The 20,156-nt window shown below is 39.3% G+C and overlaps 1 protein-coding gene across 4 annotated transcripts in view; it reads right to left on the bottom strand.

Annotated features, from left to right (window-relative positions):
- The window catches only part of LOC129725205 (heterogeneous nuclear ribonucleoprotein L), a 314,819-nt gene extending 298,509 nt beyond the window's left edge, over positions 1 to 16,310 (bottom strand). For 2 of the 4 annotated variants that reach the window (XM_055680750.1, XM_055680751.1), the window contains exon 1: positions 15,046 to 16,287. In XM_055680750.1, coding sequence (XP_055536725.1) covers positions 15,046 to 15,156 — 111 coding nt within the window. In that variant the 5' untranslated portion in view covers positions 15,157 to 16,287. Of the gene's footprint in view, positions 1 to 15,045 lie in introns of all 4 variants that reach the window. The other 2 variants (XM_055680749.1, XM_055680748.1) reach the window with 2 other exon arrangements.
- Positions 16,311 to 20,156: the final 3,846 nt, after the last annotated feature.

Here is a 20,156-nt window from a genome sequence, read left to right as displayed (position 1 = left end):
TGAAGGCAAATAACTATGACTTAACTAAAAGTATGTTTTATTCATCTGTATGTTCACGAGGTGGAACATTATATATTTTCATGATTTCTAAGAACTTTTGCATGAATTCCAGGCTTGGAAATAAATGATGGGACTCGTTTGCCTTTATTTTTTCTCTATGTATAAAGAATAAGCGCATATCAGTCTCCACGCATTCTAAGACGGTCAAGGCATTTATTATCATTCCTTATTGAATCTGTCATGTGAAAAGTTTATTTCAGTCCAACATTTTAAGATCATACGAATTGCAATACAGCGATTCAGTTTCAATGGATTGCAACATGAACCATGTTTTTCACGAATGTTTTTCACCAAAAAGCAACTTAAACTGATAGACGAAAGTTCGTTCGACAAAGAGTCTACAATGATTTTTTTCTAGAGTTCACGAGGAATCGAGACAGACCGTAAGGCCACAATCCTAAACACTTGAATTCCACTCATCCCAGATGCTAAGAAGGATTTCTGGAAACAGTTGAAAAAACTTCACTATAACTTTCGATTTTATTCGAAAACACACATTAGTTTTAATGAGGTTTGATATCTCAAGTGCATTTTTGCAAACATGAACTGTGTTTTAATTTATTTAAGTCAAGGATGTTTTTATGTGAACACTTTTCTTTTAATTGATAACAAATGTGAAATGTTTTTTAAGTACAATCGAATATATACTAAGGATGGGACTCGTATGCCTTTATTTTTAATATGGGACAGACAAGGTTTGGTATTTTTTCAGTATTTTTCAGAACAAACTTTCAAATTTCATCAAGGCATACGAAAATTTGAACAAAATTAGATACATTGACAGCATAAACTAAAATTTGCCAAAAAGTCATATGGGACTCTTATGCTTTTATGGGCAGTATAGTTTTGGAGTAATAATTTAAGTATGCACTTTTTCGGAGTTCATTTTCAATGTACTTCAACAAGATTTAATTCATCGTGACACGAATTCATCTTAGATGTAAAGTGTCCCAAATTAATAAAAAACGTACACGAGCTGTTATCTGAAAAATTACAAGCAAAAATAGAGCAACTGAATGATAAAAAATGATTTGAATACGGAATAAACGGATTTCTTGATTAGACACATCGTGGATTCTCTGTGATTTTAAGTTTACTTTCTTTTTCGATTACTTTCTTTTGCAAACCCGCTACAAACTACCTTCGTGTCTACTGTCTTGTGTAACCGGGTAAAGACAACTTTCGGTTGGTTTTCCTCAGAGCAGCACCCAGTAATAAAATAAATTCTCCAAACGTACGAAATATAAGCTGAGCGGAAAAATTTTCGTATCCCATGCTGCTAAAACGGGGCAAACTCGCTGGACCAGTTCGGCGGCGTACCGCCCCGCCTGTGCCTTCGTTGCGTTTCACCCACGGCGTTCACGTCTGGTGAAAGGGAGCTGCCAAACTTGTTTTTCCTTCGTGCAATTTTCATCAAAACATCAATTCGAGCCACCAGAATAAAGCGAACCGAAACCAGGCAATCCTTTTGCCTCTTTTTGTGTGCTTGTAGTACGGACGGGTAGAACTTTTGTTTGGTAGGATGGCTCACTGACCCTCAGACCCGAAGCCAGCTCGATTGAAAGAGAGAGCGAAACAAGAAGAGCCAAAGCTTCCAACCATTGATTTGTGAACCCAGGTCCTGAACAGTAACGGCGGCTAACCTACATATAAGTATGTACAAACATGGGGAGGTTCGGCGCAGATCAGATGTTTTAATGGTGCTTTCCGAAATTGGTCCGGCTTTGGACCACATTCACCGCGCAGTTCTCGTCTCGCCGGTGCGGGTGAATATATAGTTATACATGTGTACGTGTGATTATTGTCTGATACAATATCGTCTTTGTTTGCTGCGGTTTCGCTGACCAGCCGGTCCTTCAAGTTGTTTTTTGGCGTTATTATTATCGACGTCTGTTGCTTCGGCCTTTCGTTGATTGACTTGATCTTATATTTTTTGCAGCTAAGCGGTTTCGCTTGGCAGTGGGATGATTGTCGTTTTAATGCCATCTATAGAGCAGTAGATTTATGCGGGTTTCGTTTTGTTTATAAAGAAAATTATAATATTAATTGTTGCAGGCTAATATCGTTCGGAAGCATTGTTTACGATATAGTAGCATGCTAGTAGAATGCTACTATCTGATGGCCATAACACCAGCCGCTTTCACTTCACAGATAATTTTATGTAAGAGTAAAGTTTCACATGAGCAAGCAACTGGCAGAGCTTGCCTCGTACGTTGACGCTTCGTTGATGCGCCGTTGACGCTTGTGGAAGCGTTTGATGGGTGATTTTCAGATTAAAGTAACGTAGCCACAAGAGTCGATGCCTCGGCGAAAAGTTGCCAAAGATGAAAGACCTATTTAATCCATGCGAGGGGTGGCTTCGGAGATAACACGCAATGGCTGCTCAATAGTGAGCACTATGACCGTAGCATGAGGGAAAGAAGGCGGTAGCAGCATAATGGTGGGTTATGTGGCTCGTTCACATGACGAGTGGAAAACCGGTGCCTGCGATGTCGAGCCTGGCCGTCCGCACGGTGCACTGGTCGTAGTGGCGGACAGAGTCATTGATCCGGTTCTTGGTTGTTCTCGGTGCATGGATTTTAAAAATGGCAGGTTGGTTGTTTTATTTGTTTGTTTTGCCGTCTGTCTTGATTTTGCAGATTTGTTGTTTTGTTTTCTCGTTCGGTGATGGAAAAGTAGCCGCTCAACCCGTTGCTAGGGGCACCGATTTACGCAGCATTTTGATGACCCATATATATTTTTCATCGTGTTGGGGAATTAAAGACTCGAAAATTATGGCTTTGTTTGTGCTTGTGCATGAAAGATACCACATTTGTGTGTCATTCCAGAAGATATGGCAACAATTAACCTTAAATTTAGAACATACCAAATCAGTCTCATTGAATTATTCACTAGAATCTCGACAAATTTTATAATATGAGATTAGTTATATTTAGACACATGAGAAAAGTACAAAACCGTTCTTCAATTATTGTTCAAAGTAGTTGTTAAGAAAATAGAAAGAGATTATTGATTCCCAAATATATCACACATATTTCAGAGAACTTTTGAACTAATGAATCCGGGTGCACCTTGAAGCTAGACTTTTTCCGGGTGCACCTCGAAGATACACTTTTTTGAACAATGAAAAATATGATGCTTCTGAAGCTGGAAATCCAAAATCATGTCCCTAAAGCTTGAGAGCATGATTGACCGCCCGCGGGTGCTACTCCGTTATTGCCAGATCAGCTGTAATTACACAAAGAACCAACAGATGATGTTTGGGACCAACATGCATCCTCAATGTGTAAAAACAGGTGACCTAAATCTTTATATTAGGCAATACCAGCGCCGGCCGCATCCGAATGCAGGTCAAAGAAGAAGTTTGTATAGGAATATGTTGACGTGATACTCGCTTTATTGGAAGCCGAGAACACCTCTGCACTTCCACGAGAAATCACTGGGATGTTGGATAAAGGGGAAGGTATACAGCAGGGTTCGTTTTGGTAAACGATGCGCTAATGTCGGGTTCTTCGGAACAAGTGCCGCGTCTACAAGTTTATTACATCCGCCACGATATTCATAATGTGATTCGAACTTATTTAGTTTGACAATGTAACACCGCAACAATAAAACGTACGCGAGGATACAGGATTTTTGACTAAACCGAGATAACCTCAAATTACCGTATATCTCCTCGTAAGGTGATGCTCTTTATACCTTAAACTATTGCGCGTTGTTGATCCATCTGTAGATAATACGACCTCATGGAAGGTACCGACGCGGAGGTTGAAATGATATTTATCGACTGAACGAAATCTACTTCGATTTCCGATGTAATAATTTAGATGCAACGCGCGAGCAGTCTCCGACTTAACGTTGATGAAGATGAGAAAGATATGATGGAATATCTGGGTTCACTTCGCGAAATCACCACACGCCGGAAGTCCATATATCAGCAAAACTCGCCCGGGCTGAATACGCGTTTACACCGAAGCGTTACGAACAACCGCTTTAATCCCCCCGGCCGACACATACGCGCAGGAACTCGGCGTTTACGTCGATTATCTCCTAACAATGTACGCCTAATACGCCTAATAAATATGAAAATTGGCAATGTTCCATGCATCCAAAGCCTCAACAATTTAATAAAAGCAAATATACATATAAGCCTGAATATATTTTTAAATTTATTGACAAAGTGCCGAACTAGTCATAAATATAACAAATTATGTAAAACAACTGGTCAAAAGCTAGAACAATCAAAAAATCAAAGCATATGATTCCTGAGAAACACATACTCCAAACTCCACAAACCACACTAACACTTTGTGGACAAAAATAAAACTTGTTACTGAAACCCTGCGGAAAAAAATACCGCGCACACAATTTCAACGATGAAATCAAAATCTCTCTGTATCTGTTTTCTCACATAAAGTAAAACTAGAAACAAGCATCAAAATATCACTTTACAATACAGACAAGACAAAACGTATACTTAGCTTTCATCTCTGCATTTTCCAGTTGTTTTCATCGTTTTTGGACTTTTCTTTAAATAGAAGTACAGTGGCAACATGCATGTATGCCTTCACACACTCGTTTAATCCATACAACATTTCAAAAAACTAAAACTATGTGGAGCAGCTGCTCGAAAAACACTCTCCTTATTGTATGTAATAACACCACACACTCCACACTTTCAAACCGTCGCCAAGACAGCGATAGAAAAAAACAAGAAAAAATAAACACTTTGGTGAATCTAAAAAGCAACGCAATAATATTCAATTTTCACAATTAAATTCACTTTTTTTTGTGGAACTTCACACTTTTCGCACTCAGCACATTTCTGTATATATGTTTAACAATTCTTTAGGTGTAAAATAACCGAAAATCACCAAACAATGTGATGATTTCAAAGCAGGAACCAGCTGGCCAATCTTGATCACGGCCTCGCACAACCATCCGCGAACTTTTCCAAGAAAAAACAATTTAAAATTTAGAAAATAAACTCACTCCGCGATTACATCTATAACGAACATGCACAACTCCCAAAATCATGTCCCTAAAGCTTGAAGTACAAAATCAGCAGAACAAATAGTTGATAGGATGGTTTAGTGAAATCGATTAATGAACAAAATATCTTTCGTTTTTTTCTCGTTGGCGATAGAAATATTCATTTTCAATGTAAAAAATCTGCAAGAGTAAACACGTTCCGATCTGAATATAGCTGTTATAACTCACTTCCGCTCGTTCGGACCTTACTAAAGGAGAGATATGTTTGAAAAGTACTTCTAGTAAATTAGAAGATCAGTGCACGAGGCCGCCACTTCCGTTGACGTGTCGGCGGTAGGAAATATAGTGTGCATGTATGGCTACGTAGCGCTGGTGACGCACAGGGACCACAAAAGTAAACTAAGTACAATTATCCAACACCGCTAACCAGTAGGTACTACAAAAACCTAGGCGCAGGATATAAGAAACGAAACGAAATTCAATCGCATAAAAATATGCAGAACAACCCCACAATCCAAACCAAACCTCAAACAGCACGTGACACCGAAACCTGCCGTCGCGTGTTTGGAAAATCGGATTCCTGACCAGATTACGGCTTCCAATTTGTCTTATTTCTACCACATCCGATATCTGCCACTGCAAAGGACAACCGCCACAAGCACAAAAAAATAAACCGAAGCAAACAAGTCACCGTGTTTGCATATGCTTAACCACTGAGTCCTTCCACCCAAGGCAGCCTATTTCTTACAAGTTTCGGGTTAGAAGGATATCATTTGTAAGCGGTGACCATCTTCGGCGAAAATGAAACCATCGAAGAAGACCGTCAAGTGAGTGTGTATGAGCAAAAGAATGTTTATCAATTTTTGTTTTGGTTTTTCCCCTTCAGTAGCTGTATCGTATCGTATGAATATTCACTCTATTTCGGCGCGCCTTTATCCGTTCCTAGGCGGTTTTGCAATGAATTGAGGTAAACAATGCAAAAGCGAGTTACTTATTACACGTCTAAATGAAATAGCAGCGTAATGTGTCGGAATAACTATACCCTTGGGAGCCTAATCAAGTGTCATCTAAAACAATGTTTTATGGCGTTTCCTTGTGCCACAGCTTCTCCGATTCGTTATCGATTTATACGCCTACCAAAGGTGGGACGAATGTTATCTACACACATCGGATGCACCAAGACAGCAACAAGTTGCGCCCTGCTTTTTATGCTTTTTTGTTCACATTCCCAGCTGTGCTACTGCCGTGTCGTGCGCGAGATGAGTAAACGAACCGAATCAACAGCATCCGTCATTATGACAGCCACCGGCAGATCTGTCAACAGCTTTGCCAACGTCCCGCGTGTGCCATTTCCGAGCCACCAACTAAGCAGCAGGAGCAGAGGCAAGACAAGGGATAACAGGACCGATTTGAATAGGTAAGCATGCATCGTCGAGGATTGAAGCGCCCCTACACCCTCGTCCCACCCGATTCTTAGTCAAGTGGAACGGGGAAGAAAAAAAACACCAAGCATTTTGTGTTGTCCTTTAAGTGCTCCTCGCTATTCGCGTGATGCTTCAATTGATATTTACATAATGGGTGTCCTCGCGGCCTGTTTGCACTACACCGCCCGGTGCGATTGAGGCTTCACTATGAATTACGAATCAGAGCAGACAGTTGCTTGTCGCAGCGTTGCCAGACAGGATGGTGTGAACGACATAGACATATTCACATAATTGCTGCAGTCTACCTTGGTTGTTATCGAGGTTATGCTTAGAGAAAACAGCAACGGGAAAAAAGAAAGAAGTTTAATGCAAAGTGTGTGCTCTCGGATAAGTAGTGCATAATTTCGTTTAAGATATGCTAAACTCGCTCATTTCAAGATGGCTTGACAAAGTTTTTTTTTTAATTCTTTTAACACCAATATTTAGTGGTTAATTTGTGGTTTCGAAATCCAATTTGTGGTAATTTGTGGTTGAGTAATTTCTGAGAAATTTTCAAAAAACTGAGTCAAGCCATCTCTGAAAATGATTTCGCTTCAAATGAATCGGACAACGATGATATATACATCAATCGAAAGCTCTTAATTTGTGGTTCACGAAAATGTAGTTTTTGTAGGCATAGTTCATATTAAAATAATTAAAAAACTATTATTTAAATTTTTGAACATTGTTTACCTCTTGTTGTCAACACCGACCGTACGCGGTGTTAGTGCTAGTGGGTCATCTAGAACATATCGACAGTCGTTCATATACACTAAGGTCGTTTTTCACGCGGGGGATGCGTTCCAAATTTGTATGGGCCCGCGTAAAAAACGACTTTTTTGAGTTGCAAATATAACAAAGAAAACCGTCCTAAAACGTTAAAACCTCGTTTGAATATGATAGTGGCCAATCTAGAGACCAAAATTCAATATTTTAAATTTTGAGTATTTACACCAAAAATTGTGATTTTTTTTTTAAACTGATATATGATCACTCGTGGCCTAAAACGGAAAACGTGATTGAAATGAGGTCGATATCTTGTACTGTTTTTGAGTAATGGAGGAAAGCAACCCGCGTAAAAAAAAACGCGTAAAAAGCGACCTTACTGTATACGACATACAGTTGTCGCTGCCGTTGAAAGCTTTTTTGTTTTATTATTCAGGGGGTAGTTGTAGTAGCATATTCCTTGAGACGAGAAAATATCGAATTTTAATTCTAGTCAGGACTCACACGTTTGGGCATTTACCATGCGTTTCAACCGTTCCCTACAGTTCTAAGGCCCATTCCCGACCTTCAGGCATCATTCCGGTTTCTAAAATACCCAACAGTCGAATACAGTTGCGTAGTTGGTTACCAAAATATTATTATATTTATTGAAACAAAAAATTGTTCTTTGTTATTATCAGGCTGTAATTTATTCCAAGAGTTAAAACGTATGTGCTAACAGATTTCAACATATAATAGATTTTGTATGAGAAAGACCAGATCACACCCCTAGGTGTATTAATTTAGGTTTTTTTTTTCAAACAATCGGTAAACGGCAAAACTACATTTCCGGAAATGATTCGACCGAAGATCGAGAAAATTACGCTCGCATTTCTACATAAAACTTCACTTATTTTGAGGAAATTTACGTAAAACACACGGGGGCTTGTCAACTACAAATATCTGCTAATTGATCAACATTTGCATTTCGCAGCAAATCTGCACATATAGTATCCCTGCTGTTTACATACTGTTTCACCTAGAAATACTCAGAGGAAGAGATTCGCGGTGAAAAAAATCGCCAATTCGGCAACTGGGTTACATATGTCAGAGGTACCAGATCTCTTCTCAAAGCGCAATGTTGACTAACATTCGACTTGTATAATCGGTGGTGACGGTGAATGTACTTAAGAATAGTGAAGTGCTTCGCAAAAACTGTTAAGGTGATATATTTTATGTTTATGTTTATACATACTTCACCTTCACTTATTTTGTTACCTATACACAAGGTTTATTGAACTCCGGGTAAAAATCACTCACAGCATTCTTAATTCATTCATTGGCAATAGAACAAAAAATCGTATAGAAATAAACACGTTCTTTTTTGTACCTGATTGCAATACCTCTCAATGTGGAGTTACCTTTCTTGTTCGTTTGGCTCCAATTTTGACAGTTCGTTTGGCTCACCGCATATCTCTCCCTCTGAGTATCTCTAGTTTCACCATACTCATCGCTACACGAAAGCTTTCTGAGAAAAAATCATCTTGATGGTCTACCAGCTCCGCGTACGGTCGGTGTTGACAACAAGAGGTAAACAATGTTCAAAAATTTAAATAATAGTTTAATTATTTTATTATGAAGTATGCCTACAAAAACTACATTTTCGTGAACCACGAATTAAGAGCTTTCGATTGATGTATTTGAAGCGAAATCATTTTCAGAGATGGCTTGACTCAGTTATCTGAAAATTTCTTAGAAAGTACTCAACCACAAATTACCACAAATTGGATTTCGAAACCACAAATTAACCACTAAATATTGGTACTAAAAGAATTGAAAAAAAAAATACTTTGTCAAGCGATCTTGAAATGAGCGCTAAACTCACCTATAGTATAGATATAAGTTACCATGGAAACAAACGTGGTAATGAGTTTTATAATTTAGATAGTATTCATTTATCACAATTATGTCGCCATTCAAAATAAGCTTATATTTAAAGCGTTCTTCCCGGGACGTCCCAGGATGGAATTTCCCGCGAAATTTAAAATTCTCAGTCCTTTCGTTCTATAATACCTCATGATTTAAGAATCTTGACTTCGTCTATTTCAATCAAAAAAATCAGAAAATTGCAACTGAAAAACTACTCCGTTCTTCGTGAAGAGATACGCCACATTCAAATTTACAAAGCTACGTTCTAATTTGATCTAATCAATGAAACAAAATGGATTGAATTGAAGACCTTTAACAGCTTCGATTATTAACTGTAGTGGCACTAAAAGTACTGCTTTCAAAATTCAATAATTGATATCCAAATATATCAGCAACATCCAGCCAGATCATCCTACTATTCGATTAAAAAAAAGGGGAGCTACGTAACCGCAAGGTTACAGAATCCGCTTTGTCAAGCGGATGGTCGTGGGTTCGAATCTTAGTAGAATCAGGCCATTCGATGTCGAAAAGGGCCTGAACATGGGTTTATTCTCAGGCTTCCCCACCATTTACCTTTCCTTTACGCTGAAATCTATGGTACCTTTGCGTGACTTTTTCTTAACAAAAATAAGTCGCTCTTATCAATGAAACTGGCCAGAAGGACACACAACGAAACTTCTCCAGGGAATTCGACAGGAGGAACAACGCTCGGTATAGTAGAGCAGAGTAAGTGTGTAAAAGATAGGATAAAAAAATATTACACACAAGCACGGATAAATAATAAGCATACCACTTCTCAATAGCGGTAATTGCTCGTAATAGAAGTGCGCGATGAAGCATAACATCTCACAATAGATCAACGATTCTGGTCGCAGTGAGGAAGTCCATACAAGAAAAAAAGATTAAAATTGATTGTTTCAACATGTCTTCAGTGGAAATCGTATTTTTCCACTGGTCTAAAGACCATTTGACTCAAGATATTTTTTTTAATTTTTGTTTTATAAGAACTCAAAAAACTGAACGAAGAATAGGATGCCAAATTTACCTTCAAAACTAAGTACAGTTAAGTACCTGAGTTAGAAGTTAAAATTCGGAGTCAGTGGTGGAAGTTTTTCGTTCTTAGACCGTATAATCTTCAACTATTACAAAAATATATTTCAACAAGCCAGTCGTCGTAGGTTCGAGTCTCGGCTCGTCTGTGTATTAATAAACAGAAGATCAAGTCCCGAATTGGAACGTAGCACCAAGGCTTTGCTCTGCTTTTTTCCGATACAAACGGCTTTCATCTGGTCAAAGATTTGTTTTCCAGAGTACACTAGGCACAGCTTCTGAGTTCACCTTTTTCTGCTTATACTTATCTCTAAGCTTCCGTGCACTAAATATTAAAAAATGCCTTGGCTTAAGCCTTTATAAGGTAGTGGCAACTATATTGCCATCAACGAAATTTTTTTTTTTTGCTACACCAACAATACTGTTTATGAATTTCGCTTGAACAATGACTTCTAATCTTGCAACACTCCAAGTTTTCTAAAGCTACTAAAAGTGCACAATGTTAATTAAGGAATAATTTCTACATTTTATTTACGTTTTACTGAACGTGTGTCGGTTCCCAGCGCTATTTTTACGGCCTTAAAAAGAGTTAAAGCTAAAGTTAGCTTACCAGATTAGCTAAATATTCTGTTTTGAATAAGTTCTCGTTTCAAAATCGATCGGGCTATAATAAAGGAGGCGATCTACAACCAACTATTCACTGTACGTTTTCAATTGCTCATTTCTAAAAATTTTCTCGGATTTTTCCATTCGTAATTTAAGATCTTTTAGATTTGATATGGCCCGTAGAGGTACATTCTCCAAAAAGACTCTACGAATTGCGAAATATTGGGCAAATTTCATGATAATCGAGTCTGTAACGTCTGTGTTGAAAAAATGCACTTTTTTGGAAGATGACAAGAAAATAACTAAGACAGATAATTGAGTTTGATAAATTTCCCATGGAAGATAATCATGTTAGCATCCTCACAAACAAATTCTACGTCCTTGCGTGCGGCCTTCCGGCAGTTAACCGAAACATTCGCCATGGCGGACGAATATGTGCGGCACGTTTGTAAACTCTTTCGTCGTTTTATTTATAAATTCCTCCTCAGTTTTCACAACAAAATTGTTGGAGTAGATCTTATGCTTCAGAAATCCTCGATGGGACGCAACTTGGGAACGTTGGGCGGGTCCGCCAACTTGGGTACCACATCGATATTCAGCAGCTCCATCTTATCCAACGATCGCTTCGAGTAGTGGCCGACGCCAGATCCAGCCAAAACACCGCGTCTTCGGCCTTTTGGTATTTCTTGATGAACGACGCATCTTACGGCAGGCACTTTGTACTATAAATTTCTTCGTTCACGGCCAGTCCGGAGCGAAAGAAGAGCAACTTTGACATCCCTTCTCGCTGATTGTTAGCTACAGCAGCTCCTTCTGGGGGAACTTGGTGTGTGAAAAAACTTCACCTCGGTGCTCACTTTTTTCGTGGGAGAGGTAAAATACGAAGTGTCCTACCAGTTGTTGCCATTCAGGGTGAGACAGGTCTCGTCGTCCATCAACACCGCCACGTCGTGATTTGCCGGGAAAATCGACTTGACCATCTTATTCAGCCGCTGTCACTGCGTCATTGCCTGCAGCTCCGATACTAGTAGACAGGACTGCTGCGTCCTGACATGTATGTCCATGTTCGCCAGGTACTTTTCACTGTTCAGCCGGTTTCACCGACCTCCTGGCTAAGCGTACGAAGCGATGTAGCCACTTTTCCATCGGTCTTCCTCTTCAGCATTCTTTAGAGCTTCTCGTCGCTCAGGGTCGTTGGCCGTCCGGAACCGGGTTTCCTTTCAATGCTCTGATTGTTATGCCAAGATGTTGTAGATGCCGGAACGGGCGTATCCGGTGCCCAGGAGTTGCCGCACGATGTCCTTTTTCGACGCGACGGGGTACCGTTTTTTGAACGCGCACACTTCTGAACGGAGTAGCTTCACTGTTTTCGCCATCACGGTTAGAGTACTACTGTCACTTTTTTTCTGCTGACTCATGATTTAATATGATTGATGCTGCATGCGTAGTTTCGTTAGTGTGTGTAAAGGTAAACCCATGAAAAATCGTCGAATTTTGTTCATTTTTTCAACGCAAACGTTAGAATATGTCCACGGTTATCAAAGTTAGGTAAGTGGAGGGCGAAAAATAAATAACACTGAGAAGAAAAAAAAGGAATAACTTTCATAAAAAAATTGTGCAAGTTACGACGTTTATAACTTGCATGTAAAAGTATGTTGAAAAATATCACATTATAATCATTATTAATCGTTTGGCTTGTCTTTTGATGCCACTTTCACTAGACTTGTTTGTTGTTAAATTAAGCATATACGCTGCCGAAAGCCAATAACACATATTAACAAAACGGCTTGAACTTTTTTTTCTTCTCCTTCCAATTTTCAACATTTTGGAAGGGGGCCCCCTTCAACATAAAATTGAATGACATAGAATTAAAATGAAATTTGTATCGGCCTTGGTGATCTTGTGTATTATTAAGTCAAAAATACAAAACTGAATTATTCAACAGATGCCACAAATGTAGCTTTCTGTGGCATCTGTTGTATAATTTTAAAACTAAAAACTATTTTGGGAATGGATGATTATTACCAAAACCATATAAGTTCAAAGTTGGGTTATAGGTTATACTGCATATCGACGGAAAATGGGTCAGCGAAATTTGGATTTGGACCTCCATCTTCATTTTTTATCGAAATGTCTGCTATATCTTATAGTTATGGTGTGAATTGACAAGTGATGGTAATTTTTTCCTGTGAAAATCGGCTTTAGACAAAACGAAATATAACTTGTTCTACGACAGTGGTTAACTCTTATAAAAATTACAATTTGGTAGAGTGGAAAATGCGTCCAAATTTTCATTTCAGTCTGGGAACTGCTCAAATGATAAAAATAACAATATTAGGTAAATGCATTAAAAGTTTTATCTTTATTTCTACCACTAGTTTCGGCAATTCATGCTCATCAACTTCGTTATTTGAAATTGTTAAACATTCTTCTTCTCGTTATTTAAAATTGTTAAAACATTTTTCTTTTCTTACGGCTGCAGTGCGTACTTTTGCTCCGCGGTTTCTGCGTACTCTTGCCTCACAATAACTTCAACTGGTTTGATTTCTATGACAATCACCAAGAGATTTTTGGCAAAACAAATTTACCCTACAATTAAACAAGAGTTTTTGCTTCTGTTATTTTTGAGTTTCTGTAGGTCCTAATAGGTACATCACGATTCCCAAAACTGAGAAAACTAGATCAAAACAGCTCAAAACACAACTCGCCCCATAACTTCGCACTATACACACGGAATCTTTTGTGTTTACATGTGCGATCAACTGATGTTATAATGCTGCAAACTCATGCAATGTGTCCAGTTTATTTTGCTCGTATATTTTGAAAAGGCCAATGCATACCTTTGTTCGTCCTTACTCTACAGTAGATATTTCCATATTAGCCTCTTATGCTAAAAAAAATCCGTTTAGCACTAATGAACCGTTTAAAAATAAATAACGCCTCGGTAATTCATTTAACATAATTTATTCTGCAGTTTTCATCCGGTTACAAGCTTTTCGTTTTTTTAACCAAGAAAACAAGAAAATCCTTTATACTGCCGCTATTCGCATAATAGTCCTATGTAAAAGTTGCCAGTCCTGTGTAAATTCTGCGAAAATGGGTCCATTTTGGCATGTTTTTCAAGAATAGCCATTAAAAAAGTGAGGTTTGATTCCCAAAACCTCGATTTTAATGGCTACTCTTGTAGAGCATGCCAAAATGGACCCATTTCCCCAAAAAACAAGAAAACATAGGACTGTTATGCGAATAGCGGCAGTATAGAGCTTTAAGTGGTTGTATATTTTATGCAAAACAATCTCATTTAAATATTAATAATTGTTTAGAGAGTAAACACTAATAAAAAAAAATCAAACTTTCAAACATAATGTAATATTTTTCATTTTCATAATATATTTAAAGGAAACAAGGATTCCATTTACAATTGAGTACAAGTATCAAGTTTCAATTTTCAACTGATTTCACTGTAAGGATATCAACTTTTAGTCGTTTCAACGCATTATGTCAGTATAAACACACGAGTTTAGATTATTTTTCACGGATTTACTAAAACATGCCAGACTTTCCTAAATGTTGTATACCTACATTTCAAGCAAAGGAAACTTTATTCAATAAAACGTTGTTTTTTTTTATTTGAAACTGTCTCTATGATTATAGTTTAGCATATTCTGGTGTCTATATAGGTATACTTCATAATAACCTTCAATGCAATTTGAACGTTAATAAATCAACCTCCGATAGCCACTTTCCGATGGAAAGAAAACATTGGCAACGCTGATAAACCAACCAACCTGTTTCCGTTCGCTGCCACGAGCCAACACATAAAAAACCTGACAAACACCACCAAAACACTTTCCGGTTAAAATGCAATAACGAGTTGTGGAAAAGCGAATCGTCCGAACCTGCTATTATTTCCCAACCCACTACAAGGCGGTGTATACAATATCCCACCAAGGCAACTAGAACGGGGATCGACGGTCGTCTGATTCCTTCAATGAATGAAACATTCCGTCCCTGTGCAAGGAAAACGTGAATAATTTGGATTCCTTGCTCTATAACGCTCAAGTGGAATGTTTCGATATTTGACATTTCGAAATTCCACAATCTTCTTTTCTCTCAACCCCTCCCGAACAGGCGAATTTTTCCACCCACTTAAACGGAACCATTCTGAGCCAGGTTAGAACTAACTACAGACGATACAGAACAATCTTGCCTAGGATAACTATCAAAACAATGCACCTACCCGACTGTTGAGTGGAACCGTCTCGATCATCTCCTGACCGGTGCAGAGGCGCTTGTTGTGCGGCCCGTCTTGGCCACCGCCGGCACCGTTTCCGTTGAACGCCATGATCATTGATTCGCTTTGTTTTGTTACCGCTTTGCAAGAAGAATACGTTGGATAATCACTGACAACTTTGGAGCTGACTAACGGCGCGGTGACACTACACGGGAAGCACGACGAGCAAAAAACTACCGGAGGACAAAAACGAGCGGCGACCTGTCGGGAGCTGCTAAAATGCAGAACACTCCTTTTAAAAGCTAGGCTAGATGGCTGACTTTTTGGCTTTTTCGTCTAACACCTTATCCACTTGCAACTTGTATTGTTTTCACTTATTTTTTCGCTAATATGCTTCAGACAGACACTACTTCTCACACGCGACTTTCTTCTATGATTCGCTGCTTTACTTTCATGTATTAATTTATTTTGTTTTTTCCCTCGACACAACTTTTTTCTATCTCCAATTATACTTTTCTTCTTGCTTTCGCACGGCAAAATAAACGACAGAGAAGAAAATATGAAACAATGGATTTTGCTCTTTACCGTGTGTTTCACGCACACACTTGACAGTTCGCAATCGTGGCTCGTTCGGATATTTTATTATTTTTGCTTCGCGTCTTGCTCCTCAGCACACACGCCTTGCTAATACCCGAACGAAACGGAAGCGTTGAGCATGCGGGGTGTGCGGCAGGCGTTGCTATGACAGCTATGGCCACTCTCTACCAAAATGACGAATAGTGAAACACACGGGGAAATCGACTGGAAACTGTTCTGATCCGGAATTTGTCCGTCAAAACTGCGTACACTTTGCACTTCAAGCGCACCGGAAAAGGGATTGGGCTATATTCTGCTACCACGATTTGCTTTGATCGCTACACTACCGACTGTCTCCGTAGCGAAAAACCAAGTAGGCTAGCAATAGCTTTTTTCCGGATTTTCACGGGTCTGCATTAAAAATGTCCACCGTCGCTGGCCCCTTCGCTGTTGCACAGCAATTTTGCGTTTGTGACAGCACTTTTCTACGGCACACAACTGGCCAGCACACCGATAACAAGGTTTTCCGCCTGTAGCAATCGACGACGGACAATAAACCTAGAAGTTGATACTTCAAATAACTTTTACTTCTGACAAAATCTCCGGAAAATCGGATACTGAACTGTCCGCGGCCTCGGTGAAACTGAAAGTAGCGAGCTTCCTTCTAGCCTCGCTCACGATTGCACACAGTAGCAGCGGCTCCGGCAAATAGCGCTATCGTGAACTCTCGCGGCGTCTTGCTTCTATCGACTCGCGTACAGATGGTTAGCTCGTTTTCACCTGCGCTTATCACCGGCCCACTACCAAATAGTGCCATTTCAGTCATACGCGAGCATGGTACGCTTTGCGCAAGTGTTTTGAGCAGGGAGAGCACAGGTTGCCGCTCTTTGCTCAGCTCTTGCAGACCTAAACTGGTGTGCGTTCGTATGCGACCCCAATTAGTGAGCTGATCACAGACATGAGGTCTACTTTAGCGAACGATGTGAAAGAAAAATGTCAAATCAGTTAAGGTGTAGTGGTTTTATGCTGAGAGTTGAAAGATATAGACGGGTTTTAAAATCCTTCCAGGCGACTCCATCTGCTGGGAAATAATCAAAATAATCGAACAATTTCGGTGTGCTAGACTAGGATGAAATTGAAATGAAATTTTAACAAGATTTGCTGGTTTTTCGTGATACCAGATATTGAAATGGCATAATCAGAGGGGATTCACTGCTGTCAAATTTCATATGTGTGTGCGTTATCGCAGATCAACTCTGGTCCATTGACGTCGTGTTCTGCATTACACGTAAGGACATCATATGGGGAGCTTGGCGACCGCAAGGTTTTAGAGTCCAGCGTGACAAGCACCTCTGCTTGTGTGTTCGAATTTTGGTCACAATCACAATCAGTCCATTCGATGTTAAAGGTCCTTAGGCAACGGGCTATGTAGTCAGGCTCTATAAGTGCCACATGTAACTAAACAAACTGAAATTCTTTGTTGCGCCTTACACTACAGATTACCACATAAAAAGACCCTCCTATTTTTTTTTATTTTTCCCATATTCCCCGATTTCGATTCCGACGAATCAACTGATTGTTGCAACAACTCTTATGGGATTTTAACAGGGGGGTTTACTGATTGATCAGTATACGAAATCGGTCGACGAAACCCAACCAAATCGAGTGATTTTAGGGTGATTTCGTTCGAGCCCATATACGAATCCAGACGAAACAAGAAGATTAGTCTGGTGATAAAATTGTCTGAACCATACGAAATAGGTTGAGAAATCGGTGGATCATATTCTAAATCCAATTAAATCAGATTGAATATGCAGATTAGTAGAGAGATTATTTTTTATTCAAGTATACTAAATAGGCTGATTAATCCATGTATAGAGTTAAAAAACAAAGAAGTAATTTGGAAGTTGAGTTTTAATTTGAACTTATATTTTAACTTACATCGCAGCCGATCCATACCTTCAGTTCAGCACCTCTGGACCGGGTAATCCTCTTATTAAAGTTATCGTACCAGCCGGTTGAGCTTTAGCTGTTGCTTGTACAGCCGGGAGTTGAATAAGGGCTTTGAATCAGCACCGATCTCGGTAACTTTACAGTGCCCTGTCGATAAACGGTTTCTGTTTCAAGCATCTGAACAAAACAAAACAATTTATTCGGTTAAAGAATCATCAAAGGTTTCCCAATATTCAGATTGTTCTTGTTTAGGATTAATAGATCACAATCGTACTCATTATCATTATATAATAAATTCTCTTACCTGAGATGAAAGACAAAATACATCTTTTACGAAATGTAGAAGTGCAGCAGGAAATTTGTCTGTGCTCTGTTAATGATTAAAGAAGTCACATAAACAATTCATGCAACTGTAATTGTAAAATACTCAAGAATGTGTTTTTACTTACTTGAAATATATAGAATTATCCGACGAAAAATCGTATGCTGCTTCTACTCCTGGAACCATTTTGAAAAACACTACGAAATCCTATTTCGTTTGCTTTTTAATCAACATAAAAAATATTATCCGATTTTACTTTATATAATAAAGCGATCTTATAACAGATTAAATTCACATCTTACGAGAACTGATTTTATTATCCAAGAAATCAGGTGACAAAAATAGTCAACATACCTACGTGGTTTGACGAAATTGACTGATCAATATGTCGATTGCACAAACACCCGATTTAGTTGATACATGCGTATAATACCATCTGTCAAAATTTTTTAACGGGTATTTCATTAAAATTTATTTAAATTTCATAATTATAAAAATTGTACTTGGATTGTGTTTTTCACAGTTTTGCTCAATTTGCATTGTAAAAATTTTTTAAAAGCTCAGCTGGTCTAGCAAATTAACTGTCATATGTTCGTATTTCGTCTTGGGAGAGACGGTTAGTATCAATGAAATCGTAGCGTTAGTCTCGCAATTGTCTTGTCTACTAAAAGAAATTGACTCAATGTATGTATCCAATAAACAAAGGTCTTGTTCTGAAATTGGCAAAAAGACCACCCTCTGTCGAGTAACTTTTTTTCAAAGACAATCAATGACAGTTATCTTGCTCGCATCCCGGAAAACCGAAGCCATAGCCTTGCTAACGGATTGAAATATCTGTTAAGGAGACGAAAGAAAGGACCAGAAAGTTGAGTAAAATGAGAATTGAAAAATGTAGAATACAAGAGATAACTTATTGGATTAGCAAATACAGACCTTATTAAATGTTGGCACTCATTTCAAAGAACCTTAGGAAGTAAAAAAAAAATTATGAAAAAAAAACGTTGATTTTTGGCATGGTTCGATATTGGCAACAGAAAAAAAATCACATGGTTTAACCCTCTAGTGCTCTAGACGGACTTCGAAAAAATCACTATGAAACTTTATAAACATTTTTCAAGTATTGATCGAAGCTTTTTAGAGGTTTGACTGAAGACCATCTAAAGGCGGCACCGGGCTAGGGGGTTATTTACACTTCTACAGAGCTAGACAGGGTAATCTCGCATGAAACAAACTGTATACATATTTTCAGTATTTGTCATGGGAGCAGAGATTCTGGCGTATAAAAAGGTTTATTCGTTCTGACAGTTATGTCAGCAGAGCAGATTGAAAAAGTGGGCATCAAATGGTGAGTTGACAACCTGGAAGGAGCGTCAAACATAGCTTCGGCCCTCACAAGTTCCTATCTCACACCTCCACGAGTCATATGATTACACTAGACTGCCGGTTGAAACATGGATACAACTGGTTAGTGTTGCCTGGGCAATGTTGTCATCCGACAATAGCTAAGTGAGAAGGTGCGACGCGATCATTGGCGCGTTAACCATATTCCGGCGGTAGAGGAAATGTTTCGCCAACCCGAGCGTCTGTTCACCAAGATGGTGCGGCTCAAAACAGCGTCTGTTCTCCATGTTAGGAGCGGCTGATCAACGTCCTGGTGGCAGCGTGGGACTCTAAACAGAGCTGACACGATGGTCCCCCGGCGAGACAGGGGGTTGGGGAAGGCCCAACGAGCCGCCCCGGAAAACAACATGTTACAAACAACGTAAGAGATAATACGGATCGGAACAATCGGCATGGACCTAGGCAATGAAATAAGGACTACGATTGGAAACTTGGGACATGGAACTGCAAATCGCTCTGCTTTCCAGGATGCGACAGGATATTATATGATGAACTACATCCACGCAACTTCGAAGTCGTAGCGCTGCAGGAACTTTGTTGGACAGGACAGAAGGTATGGAAAAGCGGGCACCGGGCGGCTACTTCCTACCAGAGTTGTGGTACCACCAGCGAGCTGGGAACCGGCTTCATAGTACTGGGTAAGATGCGCTAACGCGTGATAGGGTGGCAGCCGATCAACGCAAGGATGTGCAAGTTGAGAATAAAGGGCCGGTTCTTCAACTACAGCATCATCAACGTGCACTGCCCACATGAAGGAAGACCCGACGACGAGAAGGAAGCGTTCTACGCGCAGCTGGAGCAGGTCTACGATAGCTGCCCGCGACGGGACGTGAAGATCATTATTGGGGACTTGAATACTAAGGTA

Source organism: Wyeomyia smithii, chromosome 2 (genome assembly GCF_029784165.1).
Source record: "Wyeomyia smithii strain HCP4-BCI-WySm-NY-G18 chromosome 2, ASM2978416v1, whole genome shotgun sequence".
In the NCBI taxonomy this organism is placed as follows: domain Eukaryota; kingdom Metazoa; phylum Arthropoda; class Insecta; order Diptera; family Culicidae; genus Wyeomyia; species Wyeomyia smithii.
Note: the sequence above shows the minus strand (reverse complement) of the source record. Positions and strands in the feature narration are given on the sequence as shown.